The 15,210-nt window shown below is 43.0% G+C and overlaps 1 protein-coding gene across 2 annotated transcripts in view; it reads right to left on the bottom strand.

Moving 5' to 3' along the window:
* The window catches only part of WDR33 (WD repeat domain 33), a 108,656-nt gene that overhangs the window by 23,376 nt on the left and 70,070 nt on the right, over positions 1-15,210 (bottom strand). For both annotated transcript variants that reach the window (XM_056115453.1, XM_056115454.1), the window contains 4 exons: positions 2,567-2,693; positions 1,397-1,551; positions 1,216-1,294; positions 342-452 (listed from right to left, as the gene is read on the bottom strand). In XM_056115453.1, coding sequence (XP_055971428.1) covers positions 342-452; positions 1,216-1,294; positions 1,397-1,551; positions 2,567-2,693 — 472 coding nt within the window. The remainder of the gene's footprint in view (positions 1-341; positions 453-1,215; positions 1,295-1,396; positions 1,552-2,566; positions 2,694-15,210) is intronic.

Raw genomic sequence — 15,210 nt, 5'->3', positions numbered from 1 at the left:
CGAAGTCATACTTGATTTTCAGCCTCCTTCTTGTATATTTTTAAGTCATTATAAAAATGTTTGGAAGAAAACCGAGGAGTTTGCTGATCAATCAATAAACAATACATACAAATTTATTTTCTACTGATCCAAAACTATGGTTATTCCTTTTTTTTTTTTTAATTTTGGGTTTTGTTTGTTTATGGACCATACCTGGCAGTGCTCAGGGCTTATTCCTGGCTCGCTCAAAGAATCATATGAGTGGTGCTGGGGACTGAACTCAGTAAAGCCACGTGAAAGGCAAACTCCCAATCTGTACTACTGCTCCAGTTCCTCTTTGTTATTTGTAATATAAAGCTTACCTGGTATGGTCATTTGAACCTGAGCAGAGAATATGTCCAAGAGGGTGCCAAGCCAGACTCCAGATCATTCCTTCATGGGCCATTTCCATTCCACCTACTTCCTTCTCTACCCTAGAAGAGGTAGAGAGAAAACTTTGTCAGAAACATTCTGAAACACTAACAAAAAAAGACATGCTCTTTTAATGAAACATAAAGGCTGTTCAATTCCACATGTTTCAGAGGCTCTGATTTGTCATCAATAAAATATTCATTATCTAAAGAACACTTGAGAAAAAAAGAAAATGTCTCAAGAATTTCACCAGGGGCAAGGGATGTAGCTCAGCAGTAGAGGACCTGTCTTACACATGAGGCCGAGTTCAATCCCTGGCAACAAAAAGACTTCACCCAGTAAGTCAGAGGGAAGGGTATGACCATCGGGCAGCTGGAGAGCTCAGACCATTTTTGTGTGAGGTCATCAGTTGCAACTCTGACACCAAAAACCAAAACAATGTTTGATCACTATATGACCAAGTCTTAAATCTGAAAGCTTTGTAACTTTTTTCAAATAAATTTAACAACAACAACAACAAAAAGCCGCACAAAACACAAACCAACCAAGAAAATCTTTTTTACCTTCTCTTAAGGATGCCACAAGATGAAACAAGAGGTAACAAGTTGGGCTTACAAAATTGAAAACAGCAAAGTTTCCCACAAAAAGATACAAAAATGAATGGTGTTTTGCCCTCTCAGATGTTCTCTGAACTAGAGCTTTTTTGTGTAAAAAAGGGATTTTGTGGAGTTGGTGCCTCCCACCAGTGAAGCCCTGGGTTAAAGTTCCCAGCACTTACGACTCCCCTCCAACCACACTACCCCCGGAAACAGGTGTGACACATACCCAACGTGCCAGAATAACAAAGAGCCATCAGACCCTCCACTGGCAAAAAGACCTTCATGAACAGGATGCCAGGCCACGGCTAGAAAACAAAACACAGGAAAGGATGAAATGATTAGGGTCTCAGAGACAGAGCACTCGGGGCAGCAGTCACGGGGCAGAGGGGGCAGCTCATGGCAGTGACCTGTGGCTTCCTTCTTATGGCCTCTGAAGACTTGCAGCTCCTCTTTCAGGTTTCGGATGTCAAAAAGTTTACAGAGATGGTCACGTGAGGCGGTGAGCAGCCAATTGCCATTGAGATTTAATTTCACTTCCATGACTGTGTTTTTATGGGCATGACTAGAAACAAAGTACCAAGAAAACAACCTGTCAATTCAGTACAAGTAGCACTTGCCCTAATGACATCTCCCATTACTGCACATGGGTCAAGACCAGAGGGTATGGCCCATGTAACATTGTGGAGAGTGGAGTCAAAAAGTGCACAAGAAACAAGTGGATGACGGAAACAATGTCCATTACTAGGCATCACTTTCATTAACCATTCAACAGCAGCAAAGTAACAAATTGGATTAAAAAAAATTATTTGGAGTAGGGGAAACAGTTAAACAAAATGACTAAATTATTTTTCTACAAAGTTCCTTCTAATTTTAAAAATTCTAAGAAGCAGCTCCCACACAAACAAAGCATGAAAATGAACAAGAGACAACTTGAGGGTTAATTTGAAGTAGATACTTGAGGGTTAATTTGAAGTAGAAACGGGAACTGCTGGGGCCTGCTAAGGGCCACCCAGTAGGCGGTGGCCAGGAGTGCAGCACTGCAACCTGCATCCTGGCCCCTCACCTGGTCTGGCTCCTTTCCCGATTACAGAACCAGGGAAAGCTGCCGAGTTTAATCATATGAATGGCAGACTGATAAAAATGGATGTTTATGATAGTTCTACGTCAGTCTTTATTATGTGGCTGTATCCGAAGTAAGCATCTCAGACCAAAACTGAAAACGAACTCAAAAATGGAGAGAAGATTTAGGATCAACCAATGCAGTGAAATGAAGAAAGCTGGGCAATGCTCTGGTAGTGACAGAGACTTCAACTCCACACAATGCGAATATATTTCCGGGAGGCCAGTAAGCCAGACCGGTAATAACCACTCAGCGGCAGCCTCTACTTCACCCATGGGATACCCACTGGAAACGTAGCTCTAGGTGGCAGAAGAACACAGGTTCTGTTTTGTTTCTGGGATGTAGGGAGAAATCATCCATCTCCATGCTGTCTGGACTATATTTTCAGAAGCAGAAGAAAGCATGCCACACGGTTGTCCCGGTGCTAAAGGGCCCAGGGGAGGTTCCTGGCACTTACAGTGTCGCGAGACTCTGCCCAGTCTTGGGGTCCCAGAACTTGATTGGCTGTTGACTATCTTTGCTTCCTGAGACCACTAACCCTTTGGTTGGATGCCAGTCTACACACTTCACATCAGCACCATGCCCTGTCAGAAACAAGTCAAGATAAAAACCTCATCAGTCGCGTGGAAACTGAAGTAGAACAACAATCTAATTTAAGAACAAATGAAATCAACCTAGGAAATATCTTGGTCCTCATGCTCCAATGTCTGAAATGTGTCTGCAAAGACTCTCCTGTGTGATGCCCAGAAGACATCCAAACACAGCAGTGACGGCTTCGCTGCCAAGACACCCAAGAACCAAACCACATCCCCCAGGACCTAAGCTCATCTTCTGGGCCAGTCAAGGCAATCTGGAAGCTGTACCATGGGCCAACTTTGAATACTGTGCCTGGATTAATGCACAAATCTCAATCATGATTCCTGCCATGCCCTTTAGTTTTTCCATGTTCAGAGTTCAAAAGCCTTAAATTCAGATTTAGACAATACTTTGGAAAGTATTCCTTCTTTCTGATTCCATTTCCTGAATCACAGTCTAAAAAGAGAGACCCCTGCCTCATTCGCACATTCACTGTCACTGTCTCCCGTCGTTCATCGATTTTCTCAAGCGGACCCAGTAATATTGTGAGACTTGTTACTGTGTTTGGCATATCGAATACCTCATGGGTAGCTTGCCAGGCTTTGCCCCGCGGGCAAAATACTCTCAGTAGTTTGCCGGGCTCTCCGAGAGGGGTGGAGGAATCAAACTCGGGTTAGCCATGTAAGCTGCACGCAAAGCAAACGCCCTACCCGCTGTGCTATATCGCTCCAACCCTATTCACACATTAGATGAGAAAATAAAATATACACTGTGTATGTGTGTGTGTGTGTGTGTGTGTGTGTGTGCGCACGCGTTTAACATTTCAGTGTATCAAGCACTTCAAAGAATCTCTACCTCTCTAAAAACTCACAAAATCTTTAAGTATTAGTATGATCTCCACATTACAAGTGAAGAAAAAAAAGAACTGAAGGGATTATGTGACATATCAGAATCCAAAGAGAATCCAAAAGGCAAATAGGAGCTGGGGTCAGACCCTAGATTGAATACAGATTTTAGAGCATTTTCTCCTCGTCATTATGCGAGAGGATGATGTCATCTCAGAAATGCTCTAGATTAGCTATTAGCAAAATTGACAAAGGTGAAAATTCAAAACCTACAAGAAATGAGCATGAGTTAAAAACAAAAACAAGGGGCTGGAGCCATAGCACAGCGGGTAGGGCGCTTACCTTGCACGCGGCCAACCCGGGTTCGATTCCCAGCATCCCATATGGTCCCCTAAACACCACCAGGAGTAATTCCTGAGTATAGCACCAGAAGTAACCCCTGTGCATTGCCGGGTATAACCCAAAAAACAAACTAAATAAATAAATAAAAATAAAAACAATACTGTACCACCCTCCCCCCAAAAAAGTTTCAAGAATATTTAAATTGCAAATGCCCTAAGAAACAGCTGAGAAGTGAGGGAATGCTAGAAGTACTAAAAGTGAGGGAAAAAATGCTTTGAAACAGCTCCTGCTCTAACCAGCTCACTCCAGTGTCTAGAGAGCTGGAGGGGGAAGGAAGGCAGGACAGAGAAAGACAGGAAGTTTCAGAGGATCTGGAAAGTGAATTTGCACAATGCCTAGGAAGATCATTTATATCCCATACAAGCATAGGCTGGGTACAGACAATATCCCTCGCTGATAAGCGGCAGAGATAGGTCTTGAGAACAGCTTGTTTATGTGTGTTAAAAGCATTTTCTGCCACCCAACAACCCAAATCTTTCCATGTATTTTATGGAAATAATGAATGTTCAAAGATTTGCACTCAAAGATGTTTACTGATGCGGTTCATTTATAAATATCTAAATAGAATCTAAATATATAAATTGCAGTAGGGCAAATATACTCAGCAGAATGTGAAACATCTACCATAAAATTATTCCTGACAATGCTAGACTTAAATCCTAGCTTCTTAAACCACGGTCACAAACCCACAATTCATGTAAGGGCTGTGAAAAATGTTTTAAAATAAAATTTTAATTTATTATCAACAAATGATTGGTCTGTGTGCCTATTTCATATGCTTGGGGACATGTAAAAATATTCTCGAGGGACCAGAGCGTTAGTACTGCATACTCAGATCCTTGCCTTGCACGCAGCCAGGCTGGGTTTGATCCCCGCCACCTATATGACCCCTAAGCCCTGCCAGGAGCGATCCATGATTTCAGAGTCAGGAGTAAGCCCTGAGCACGGCTGGGTGTGCCGCCCCTCCCCGACACCAAAAAAATTCTGAAGAGTCAGAGAGATAGTACAGTGGATATAAGCCTTGTACACAGCCGACCAGGTTCGTTCCCCAGCAACCCATCTGGTGCCAAGTCCTACCTCTCAGCACAGAGGCAGGAGTAACCCCTGAGCATCACCTGGTGTGCCCCCCAAAACAAAAAAGTTGAATAAATCATAACATAAAAATACTTTTAAAATTCTCAACCAAAAAGGGGTTGGTTTAAAATGGGAAAAGTCTATGAAGTCCTGATTTAAACACTGATAAAACAAAGAATATGTGTGTTGCACTCCAAGTGCTAACACTGTAAAAGCAAATAAATCAATACCAATACCATAAATGACTTTATATGTGTATCTATAGAGAGAAAAGCGGGAATAAGTCCAGACACCAAACTCTGAACAAAGACCCAAGTGATGGTGGATTTACAGTGAATTTCATTTTTTTTAAATCTGTATTTTCTATGAAGAACATGTCCTTTTTCATTTATTTTTGGGTGGTTTTGTTTTTGGCTGCACCCAGAGGGTGCTCGGAACCATGTGGGGTGCTGGGAACGAAACCAGGTTGGCCGTTTGTAAGGCAAGTACCCTGCCTGCTGTACTACTGTACTGTACTGTACTGTACTGTACTGTACTGTACTGCTTGGGCACCCCTGCAGTCCTTTTTGAAACTGATACTTGAAGGTGGAAAGAAGAGTTGCATCATTGCTTTCTTGTGAAGACAAAAACTGAGAACGTTAACTCCTGAGTAGAGTAGGAGGTCAATGGCTGACAACACCGGCCTTGCGAACCTAAGATCACAGTTCAGTTCCTGGCCACGCGCCATGTGCCAGATGGGATCTCAGCAGCTCTGCTGTCGGCAGTCGCTGGCAATGCCAGAGACTTCCAGCCCCGCCTCAGCCAGGACTGGGGCGCACAGTGAAGGGCCATGAGCCCTGTTAAGCGTCGCCAGGGAGAGACGAAGCCCAGGAAGACAACAGGCAGGGAGGGCAAGCAGACACAGGAGAGCGCACGAGCGTCGCCATCCTGCAGTGACTCTGCCATCAAAGCACATGGACGAGCACTGACGACACACCTGCCGGAGCGAGCACCCGGGCTGTGACTCCCAGTGAGCTCCACAGAGCCAGTGCTGCCATCCGAGTCAGAGCCCAGCATGGTCACACCAAGATGGAAAGATGGGCATGATGGAAAGAGGACTGGGACAGCACAGGATGGCAGAATGCAAGACAAGCAAGGGCCCATCGGCCTCCCTTTCAATGTCGTCGGAGATTTGACCTGGGAGGTGGCCAGGGAATTGAAGCACTTCATGGGCAGAGCCCAGAGAGAGAGGAGGGAGTCAAGCCTTGCATCTAGCTGGCCCCAGCTTGGTCCCTGGCACTGCATCTAACCTCTCCGAGCACCTCCAGTAGTGATCTCTGAGCAGGGAACCAAGAGTTAGCACTGAGCACAGCCAAATTTTCTCTTGGCTCACCAGAGAAAAACAAAACAAAACAAAACAAAAATGGGAGTTGGAGAAAAAGGGACTGAGATAATGATGGGGAAAGAAGACAATCTGGTGGAAAAATGAGTTTAAAATGTTATAAACAGGAAACGCTGTCATTAACAATGCTGAAATAAAATTTGAAATAAAATCTTTATTTTTATTTTACAGGTCCCCGTGGGTTGGAAAGATAGTACGGAGGGTAGGGCATTTGCCTTGCATGCAGTCAACCTCGGTTCAATCCCTGACATCCCATATAGTCCCCTGAGCACTGCCAGGAATAGTTCCTGAGTGCAGAAAGAAGAGTAACCCCTGATGTGCCTCCCCAAGCCCCCGCCCCCCAAAAAAAGAGCACAGAAAAGAGGCACCAGAGAGAAACCATGCGGCCAGCCTCAGTTGGAAACCATGGCACAGTCAAGAATGATCCTGAGCATAAAGTCAGGAAAAAGCCCTGGGTGTACACCCCACCCAAAAATAAATAGGTTTTCTAAGGTTTATTCAAATCAAGCTGAAGCAAGGAAGCCCACCTACCCTTTCTGTTTAATGAATTTGCCCATACCATCCACATCACTAAGGGCCGAAGAGAATGAGCAGAGTAAAGGGGTTTGTCTTGTACGTGGCCAACTCTGGGGTAATCTGGGCACTGCTCTGGTTTCCCAATGAGCTCTGGACACTGCCTACCGCTAATACAAATGAGACTAACTGGCACTGATTCTTGGATTTTAGTGGTATTTGTTCTTAATAACAATACCACTAGTAAACATATGCCATGCCTGTACGTTATTAACCTAAACAAAGATGTATGCTATCTTGTCTGTAAAGTCTTACCTATAAAGATTACAAGGCACAACTCAAACAGGATAAAGAACTTACCCACAACTGTGCAGGTGGATATGTGGCAGATTAGAGACCTAAATGCAGGGAGCTGAACCTTTCTTTCATCATTTCTTTTAAGGGATTGGGGGTTGTCTGGCAGGGGAGAGTGGTGGGGGCACACAGGGCTAAGTTCAGAAGACACACTGTGATAGTACTCAGGGAACCCCGTAGGCTGGAGATGGACCCCAGGAGCACTGTTGCAAGCACTTGCTCCAGTCTTTGGCGGATCCCCCCGCCCCGCCATCACTCTGAAAGCCTATACTGCCTCATAGGTCCACCAAGTTAGCCTGAGAGTTACAAAGTCTGAGAAAACAGAAATATACAACTGTTGACTTTGTCTACATGCACAAAGGCACAATGAAAGATGGTACATAGCAGGCAAGAAACTGGGCACGAAACGCTTGCGTTTCATCAACCTTAAAGGAGGCCCAAAAACTCTTCAGAAAAGACAACTGCATTCCTGTTCATTGCTGCACTATTCACAATAACCAAAGAGGTCTGGAGAGAGAGTACAGTGGGTCAAGTGCTTGCCTGGCATGCAGTTCAGTCCCTGGCACCACATGTGGCTGCTGGAGCCCACCAGGCGTGACCCGAGCAGAGAGTCAGGAGTAAGTTCTGAGTACCGCTAGATGTGCCTCCACCTCCCCAAAAAATCTTGAAACAACCTAAGTGTCCAAGAACAGTGACTGGATGAAAAAACTATGTGCAAGGATACACAGTGGAGTACTACTCCGCTATAAGAAAAGATGAAATCCTGCAGTTAGTGGGTACATGGGAGGATGTGCAGAGTATCGTGCTGAGTCAGAAGGAGAGGGACAAACAGAACCCTTGCTCTCACAAGCAGGATACAAAGAAACAGCGTAAAGAATGTCAAACCCAATGAGAGGACAGCTGGTAGGGTGTTTGTCTTGCACGAGGCCAACCGGGTTCGATCCCCAGCATCCCATATGGTCCCCTGATAACTGCCAGGAGTAATTCCTGAGTACAAAGCCAGGAGTAACCCCTGAGCATTGCTGGGTGTGACCCAAAAAGGGGAAAAAAAAAAGTCAAACCCTCTGAGGTCGGTGTAGGGCTGGAATGTTTCTGTATGAAACCCTGGCATTAACAGAACTATAAACAGTGATGACCAAAATAAAATGCATTAAAAAAAATTACTCTAGGGGGCTGGAGCGATAGCACAGCGGGTAGGGTGTTTGCCTTGCATGCACCCGACCCGGGTTCGATCCCTGGTATCCCATATGGTCCCCCAAGCACTGCCAGGAGTAATTCCTGAGAGCAAAGCCAGGAGTAACTCCTGAGTATTGCTGGGTGTGACCCAAAAAGCAAAAAAATTAAAAAATTAAAAAATTACTCTAAGACCCAGTGCAATAGGACAGTGGGTAGGGTGTTTGCCTAGCATGCACAGAAACTAGGGGTGATTCCCCGGTACCCCATACAGTCCCCTGGGCCCTACCAGGAGTGATCCCTGAGTTCAGCGACAAGAAAAGTCCTGAGCACTGTCAGGAGTGCCCCAAAACAAAGAGCAAATAAATCAGTAACTGCGAAGATACTTTCTCCAAGAAGGGGACAAGGGTGTGTGGCCTTCCCTGCGCGCTGGGTGTGAGAGCATCATTGCACACTGCTTGGTGACTTCCAAACAGTAAAAAAGATGAAGGATCTGGGGAAAAATTCAGTTTATAAAAATGAAGGAACAGTGGATCATCTCTGGAGAATGAGCATATAAAAAGATTTACGTAGCATATACTTATCGCTTTTTGAGATTTTCTTAAAGTGCTGGGAAGCAAACCCCACAGGCCAGTGCTCTACTGACAAGTCACATCCCTCTTCCTTTACAATCTTTTCAATTAAAACAAGAGTAAAACAACTGGCACAGAAGCAAACTGATATATATAATTGCTTCCTTCTTCAGTGGGGGAAAAAAAAGCGCTTCTGAATTCTCAGTAAAGAAAAATAAAAACAAACATGAGATAAAACCCTGTCTTCTCAAGACCATGCTGAGACATTTAGACAAAAAATTTCAAGTAGGAAATTATCATAAATAATTTTAGGGGCCGGAGAGGTAGGATAGGGAAGGCCTGTATGCAGCTGACCTAGGTTCAATCCCCGGCAACATCAGGAATGCGTCCTGAGTTCAGAGGCAAAGTCAGGAGGAAGGGTTAGCACAGCACGTAATGCGCTTGCCTTGCACCTAAACAACCTGGGATTGGTCCCCAGCACCCCATCTGGTCCCCCAAGCACCACAAGCAGTAATTCCTGAGTGCAGATCCAGAATAAATCCTGAGCATCACCAGGTGTAACCCAAAACCCAACAATAAAACCAAAAGCAATACATTTTATAAAAACGAGTTAAAATAACTTTTTATTTAGAGGATGCCACTTGATTCCTTATTCAAAATAGTGAAAAAAATATAAATACATTTTAGCAGTGACACAATTAAATGAACATTATCACTGTTAGGAAAAAATTAAAAACACACTAAGGAAACCTTTCTGGATCATTTTTAGTGTATTATTCATAACAAGCAATACAAAATAAATTATTTAGCGTCTACCTTTGGAGCAGGCTTGGGTGGTGGTGGTAGAATTCGAAATAATGGTGGTGGAAAGGTGCAATGGTTGTAGGATTGGTGTTGAAATACTGAATGTGATCAATTAATGTGAACAACTATATAAAAACTTAAAACCTACTAATACAAAGAAACTTTCAGGGGTCGGGGATGTAGCTCAGTGTAGAACACTTGACTTCATGAGTGAGATCCCGGGTCGGGCCTGGCACTGCCCTCCCTCCAAAGACTCAGCCAAAACCCCAAAACTCAAAGTCAAGTAAAGAGCAAACAAAACACCCCCACAAACTGCATAGGCTATAAGAATAATTATTGAAACATACACATGTAATTATCAAAATACAGGTAGAGATAAACTGAAATGAAAATTACATTGGTATGGAGGAAACAAAGGTAATTTTATTCTTAAAATAGGACATTGTGATTTTAACCATAAGTGAATTAGAATTTTGTATGTGAACTTTGCTGGGATGTTTGAGTATTTTTAAACATTGGAGGGTGGGGTGGAAACAATGCTGAATACCAAATATTCTGCTAGATATTTTCTTCACCAAACCAGAATAAAAATTAAGTTTGGTGACACCCAAAGTTAATGAAATAAGAAAAGGTGCTCTCATCCATAAATGGTTAGAAAGTAAAATTAGTACATTTTAGGGAGATTCCTGGCCATATGTGTTGAAGTATTAAATTTGCATAACCTTTGATTCTTTTAATTTCTCTGCAAGGAATTTCTCTTTGCTTGTAGCTGTAAAAGCACACGAAGATTTACAGAGATTTATTGTGCTTGTCAGGATGGCACAACTGGAAATGAACTAAGTATGAGTCAGTAAAATTCCTGGAATGTAATAAAGTCCAGCTGTTAGGGCCAATATGGAACACTGAGGAGCTTCAGCACACACTTGGAAGAGAGGCCCCTGATGCTGTCACGGTAGCAAGCATCCCATCGCAGAAAAACCAGCAGAGAGAGGACGTCCACTTGGGGGTGACAGAAATGTTTGTGATCTCAATTCTAATAGTGACCAGAGAAAGTAAGCAGGGACAAGAAACTAACTTGCAGGAGGGACTGAACGGTGATGTCTTGATTGTGGCTCGTACGCTGGTCACAATTCAAAGGGCTACATACACTTGAAAGGAGCGACTATTGGGCAGGAGCGATAACACAGTGGGTAGGGCGTTTGCTTTGCACGCGGCCAACCTGGGTTAAATTCCCAGCATCCCATACGGCCTCTCGAGCACCGCCAGGAGTAATTCCTGAGTGCAGGGCCAGGAGTAATCCCTGTGCATCGCCAGGTGTGACCCAAAAAGCCAAAAAAAAAAAGGTGACTGTTTCCATGTGTGAGTTACACTTCAATACATGCCTTTTAAAAATAAACGTAAGTAGGACTGGAGCAATAGCACAGCGGGTAGGGCATTTGCCTTGCACGCGGCCGACCCCGGTTCGAATCTCAGCATCCCATATGGTCCTCCGAGCATAGCCAGGAGTACTTCCTGAATGTAGAGCCAGGAGTAACCCCTGAGCATCACCAGGTGTGACCCAAAAACCAAAATAAATAAAACATAAGTAGAGGGGCCAGAGAGACATACAGGGGGTAGGGCGCTTGGGCCGCAGATCCAGACTCAATCCTCGGACTGCACACAGTCCCTGAACACCGCGGGAGAGCTCCCCAAGCACAGAGCCAGCCCTGTGTGTGGTGCAAAGTCATCACCGGGTGTGGCCCAGAAATAAAGCAAAAATAGATAAACAGAAAAGAGCAAATTATAATTTAGTCAAGTAAGGAAAAATATAAACTTAAGCTAGTAATAATTCTTGAGGAGAAGAAATCAAATGAGAATAAGGTAGGTTTTTTTCCCCATTTGCCATGTTTCAGGTCACACGCAGCAGTGCTGTAAAGGAAGGGACAGTGGCAGGGACGCCCTGGTCAGCCGAACGCGAGAGAGCCAGGAACCCTGGACTATGGCTCAGCAATTTGATGTTATTTTATTTATTTATTTATTTTTTGCTTTATTTGGGTCCACCTGGCAATGCACAGGGATTACTCCTGGCTCTGCACTCAGGAAGAGCGGTGCTCTGGTGGTGCTCAGGGAACCATCAGGGATGCTGGGAATCGACCCCGGGTCGGCCGCATGCAAGGCATACGCCCTACCCGCTGTGCTATTGTTCCAGCCCCTAATTTATTTTTGGTTCTTGGGCTACACCCAGCAGTGTTCAGATTTGCTCCTGGCTCTGCTGAGTCACTCATGGAGGGCTTGTGGGATCATGTGGGATGCCGGAGACTGAATCCGAGTCGGGGTTGTGCAAGACAAGCACCCTACCTGGTCCTACTTTAATTCTTAGTATGCGCTTATGTTACTCTAATTATAACCACCCACAAGTTTCCATCCTTCAAAGCTGAAAGAAACGTTAGTTTCCAATGAGTGCTCATCACCCAACAGGTCCTAGCTAAAAATATGTTTCAGGTAGGAGTGGGTAGGGAGTTTGTCCTGCACGAGGCTGACCTGGGTTTGATCCCCATACCTGGTGTGAACCCCAGAGCCTACTACAAGTGATCCCCGAGTACAGAGACAGTAGTAAAATCTGAACAACTGTGGCTATTACCCCATGCCCCACCTCCTCACATCATTTTTCCCAAAGATCCAGAATTTCTGGATAAAATCATTTCAAGTCTCTGGAAGTTCCAAGAATGTACTGTCTGCAATGTTGAAGAAATTAGCAAATACAGAATTGAAAAATTAATTCAACTGAGTAGTTTTATGGCTTAATAACCTTGACATTTTCCTATTAAAAACCTCTTGCAAATGGTTTGAGTTTTTTAGGACAGAAAACTTATCAAAGAAAAACCCAAGTGTTTCCTACAATGGCATTTAATTAAACTTCTCAGACTCAAAACTCTAACAATACTAAGAGAAAATTCTCAATGGTTGGAGAAGAAGCTCAGTGAAAAGAGTACATGGTTTGCATGTGTGAAGCCACAGGCTCAATCCCTGGCACCATTCATACCCAAAGATACCACTCAGTAATACCAAAACCACTTCTGATTAACCACACAGTGGTATGAAGGAATGAGGCCTAATTCTCAAGGGGAATGACAAGGTAAATAGTCAGAAGCACAAAATCTTAGTAGACTGTCAGAACTTTAGAAATGTATATACACCACCTGGAGTGATCTCTAAGCACAGAGCTAAGAGGAACCCCTAAGTACAACGGGAGGTGGCACAAAATAACAAAAGAAAGAAAAAGAAATTTAATGCATGTTTTATTGACATGTGCTTACCAGATGATTACTACACAATCCTTGGGAAAGGTCAAGGTACTCCAAACATACTTGACACAAGAATGAGAAATAATTGAAGAGTTCTATATTGAGACTTGGTGGTACGACGGTCAAATTCTAAATATTGATTGTAAATCACTAAAGAATGAGGCTGTTATAATCTCTATGTGGAATTCCCTTTAACACGTAAAAGAATTTAACTTGCACAAGTGACAATTTTATTTTAATTAAAGTTAAAATTTGGCTCCTCATACTACATAGCTAGAAGATACAGAAATCATGGAATTCTCATCCATGTTTATGGGTATCAAGCTGAATGAAGAGTCAGAGGAGGAAAGCAGGTAAATAATGATCTCTCTGTGGAATACTAAGAAACCCAGAAAGGGAAAAATAAGTGGCCAAAGGCAACAGACCAAGAGGTGGTTTGCAGAACTCAGTTTTACAAAGAGGATGGAAGGCGGAGGGTGGCAGGGAGGGACCCTGAGGCACTCACTGGTGGCGGGGTACGGAGACACATGTCTCCAAAACACCGTTAAGAGTCCTGTCAAAACAAAAATTAAAAAAAAAAAAAAGGCTCCCGAATCACACTAAGTTCAAATCTTAAAAGTCACATGCTAAACAGACACAAAATGTTTTCATTATCACAAAAATTCCTATTAGACAACACTGATTTAGACAAGTGGCCATTTTACAAGAAACTACTCAATTTTTATAATTAGATTATTTTAATTATTTCAAATGAGTAACAAAAACAAATCCCCCCCAATCACCCTTAATTGATGAAGAAGCTACAAAAGACCTGCAAAGCCATCGAACTCTGTAATGTTCACAGATGACAGTGCTAAGGATGAACCACTGGCCGTGGTTCTTCCCAATCAGTCTTCCTTTCATCTTACTAACAGCTGAATTAAGTAGCAAAAGAATTCCTTTTGTTCAACTCTCACATTCTCAAACGTATCTGAGTAGGCTACAGAGGACAAATTCTTTATACCTTTATACCTCTAAGAACAGACCAAAAAGACGCATTTCTTTTAACTGAGAAGTAGTCAATCGATTCTAAGACCAGAAGAACCCTTCCTTCCAAAAAAAGGAATGTGGCAACTATAATCCAGTTCTACCCCAAAAAATTCCACTCCAATCTGACAGTCTGGGTTATCTCCAAAGGTGAAATACAGAGGGCAAGAATACCTACATTTCTCTTTTTTTTTTTTTTAAATCAAGCTAAACAGGGGCTGGAGCAATAGCACAGCGGGTAGGGCATTTGCCTTACACGCGGCAGACCCGGGTTCAATTCCCAGCATCCCATATAATCCCCTGAGCACCGCCAGGGGTAATTACTGAGTGCAGAGCCAGGCGTAACCCCTGTGCATCGCCGGGTGCGACCCAAAAAGAAAAAAAAAAATCAAGCTAAACATTCCCTGTGTCTTAGCTGAATGAATGGTGAGAGAGTTAGCATCTCTTGGAGGAAAGTGGTATTGCCTTGTGGATTAACTTATGCCAAACATGCCAAGAATTCTTCAACTTGTTATATCATAGTAATTTTCAGACTGCAACCATGAATTATAGTTTGTCTTGGACAGGCATAAACAATTTTCCTCACTCACTTGATCAGTCACATACTCATCTTTGTGCTCATTCACTAATTCAAAGTAAATATATACCATGGCAACATTTATTAGGCTTTAATTATGGGTCCTTAAGCTCTAAAATGTGATCTAAGCGAAAACAAGGATTAAGCATGAACAAAGTCAAAGTATTTGTAGACTCACATAATCTGTTTATATTTAGAATAAAAGTTTTCTGAGTCAAAACTAGAATTAAAAACCAGAGGGTGAGGGCAAGGGGAACAGAGTCAAAACCTAATGCAGTGTTTAAAAAGAACTCTCTCCACAAAAACTGAAAATTTCCTTAAAGAACTTCTGCAACTTCCTTCCTAAAGGAGCTCAAAGTATAAAGTTAAAAAAATAAATTCTTCTCAATGAAAAATGTAAAAATGGTAAGGTGTGTTTAAGAGATAGAGATCTAGAAATAAACTGAATTCTCCACTAAACTCTAGAATCCTAAAAATTCCAGGATAGGTGAATAGTCTTTGAATATTTGTGAATACTGAA

The sequence above is a fragment of the Sorex fumeus genome, unplaced genomic scaffold, assembly GCF_029834395.1.
Source record: "Sorex fumeus unplaced genomic scaffold, SorFum_2.1 ptg000029l, whole genome shotgun sequence".
NCBI classification, from domain to species: Eukaryota; Metazoa; Chordata; class Mammalia; order Eulipotyphla; family Soricidae; genus Sorex; species Sorex fumeus.
This window is presented reverse-complemented; position numbering and strand designations above follow the sequence as displayed.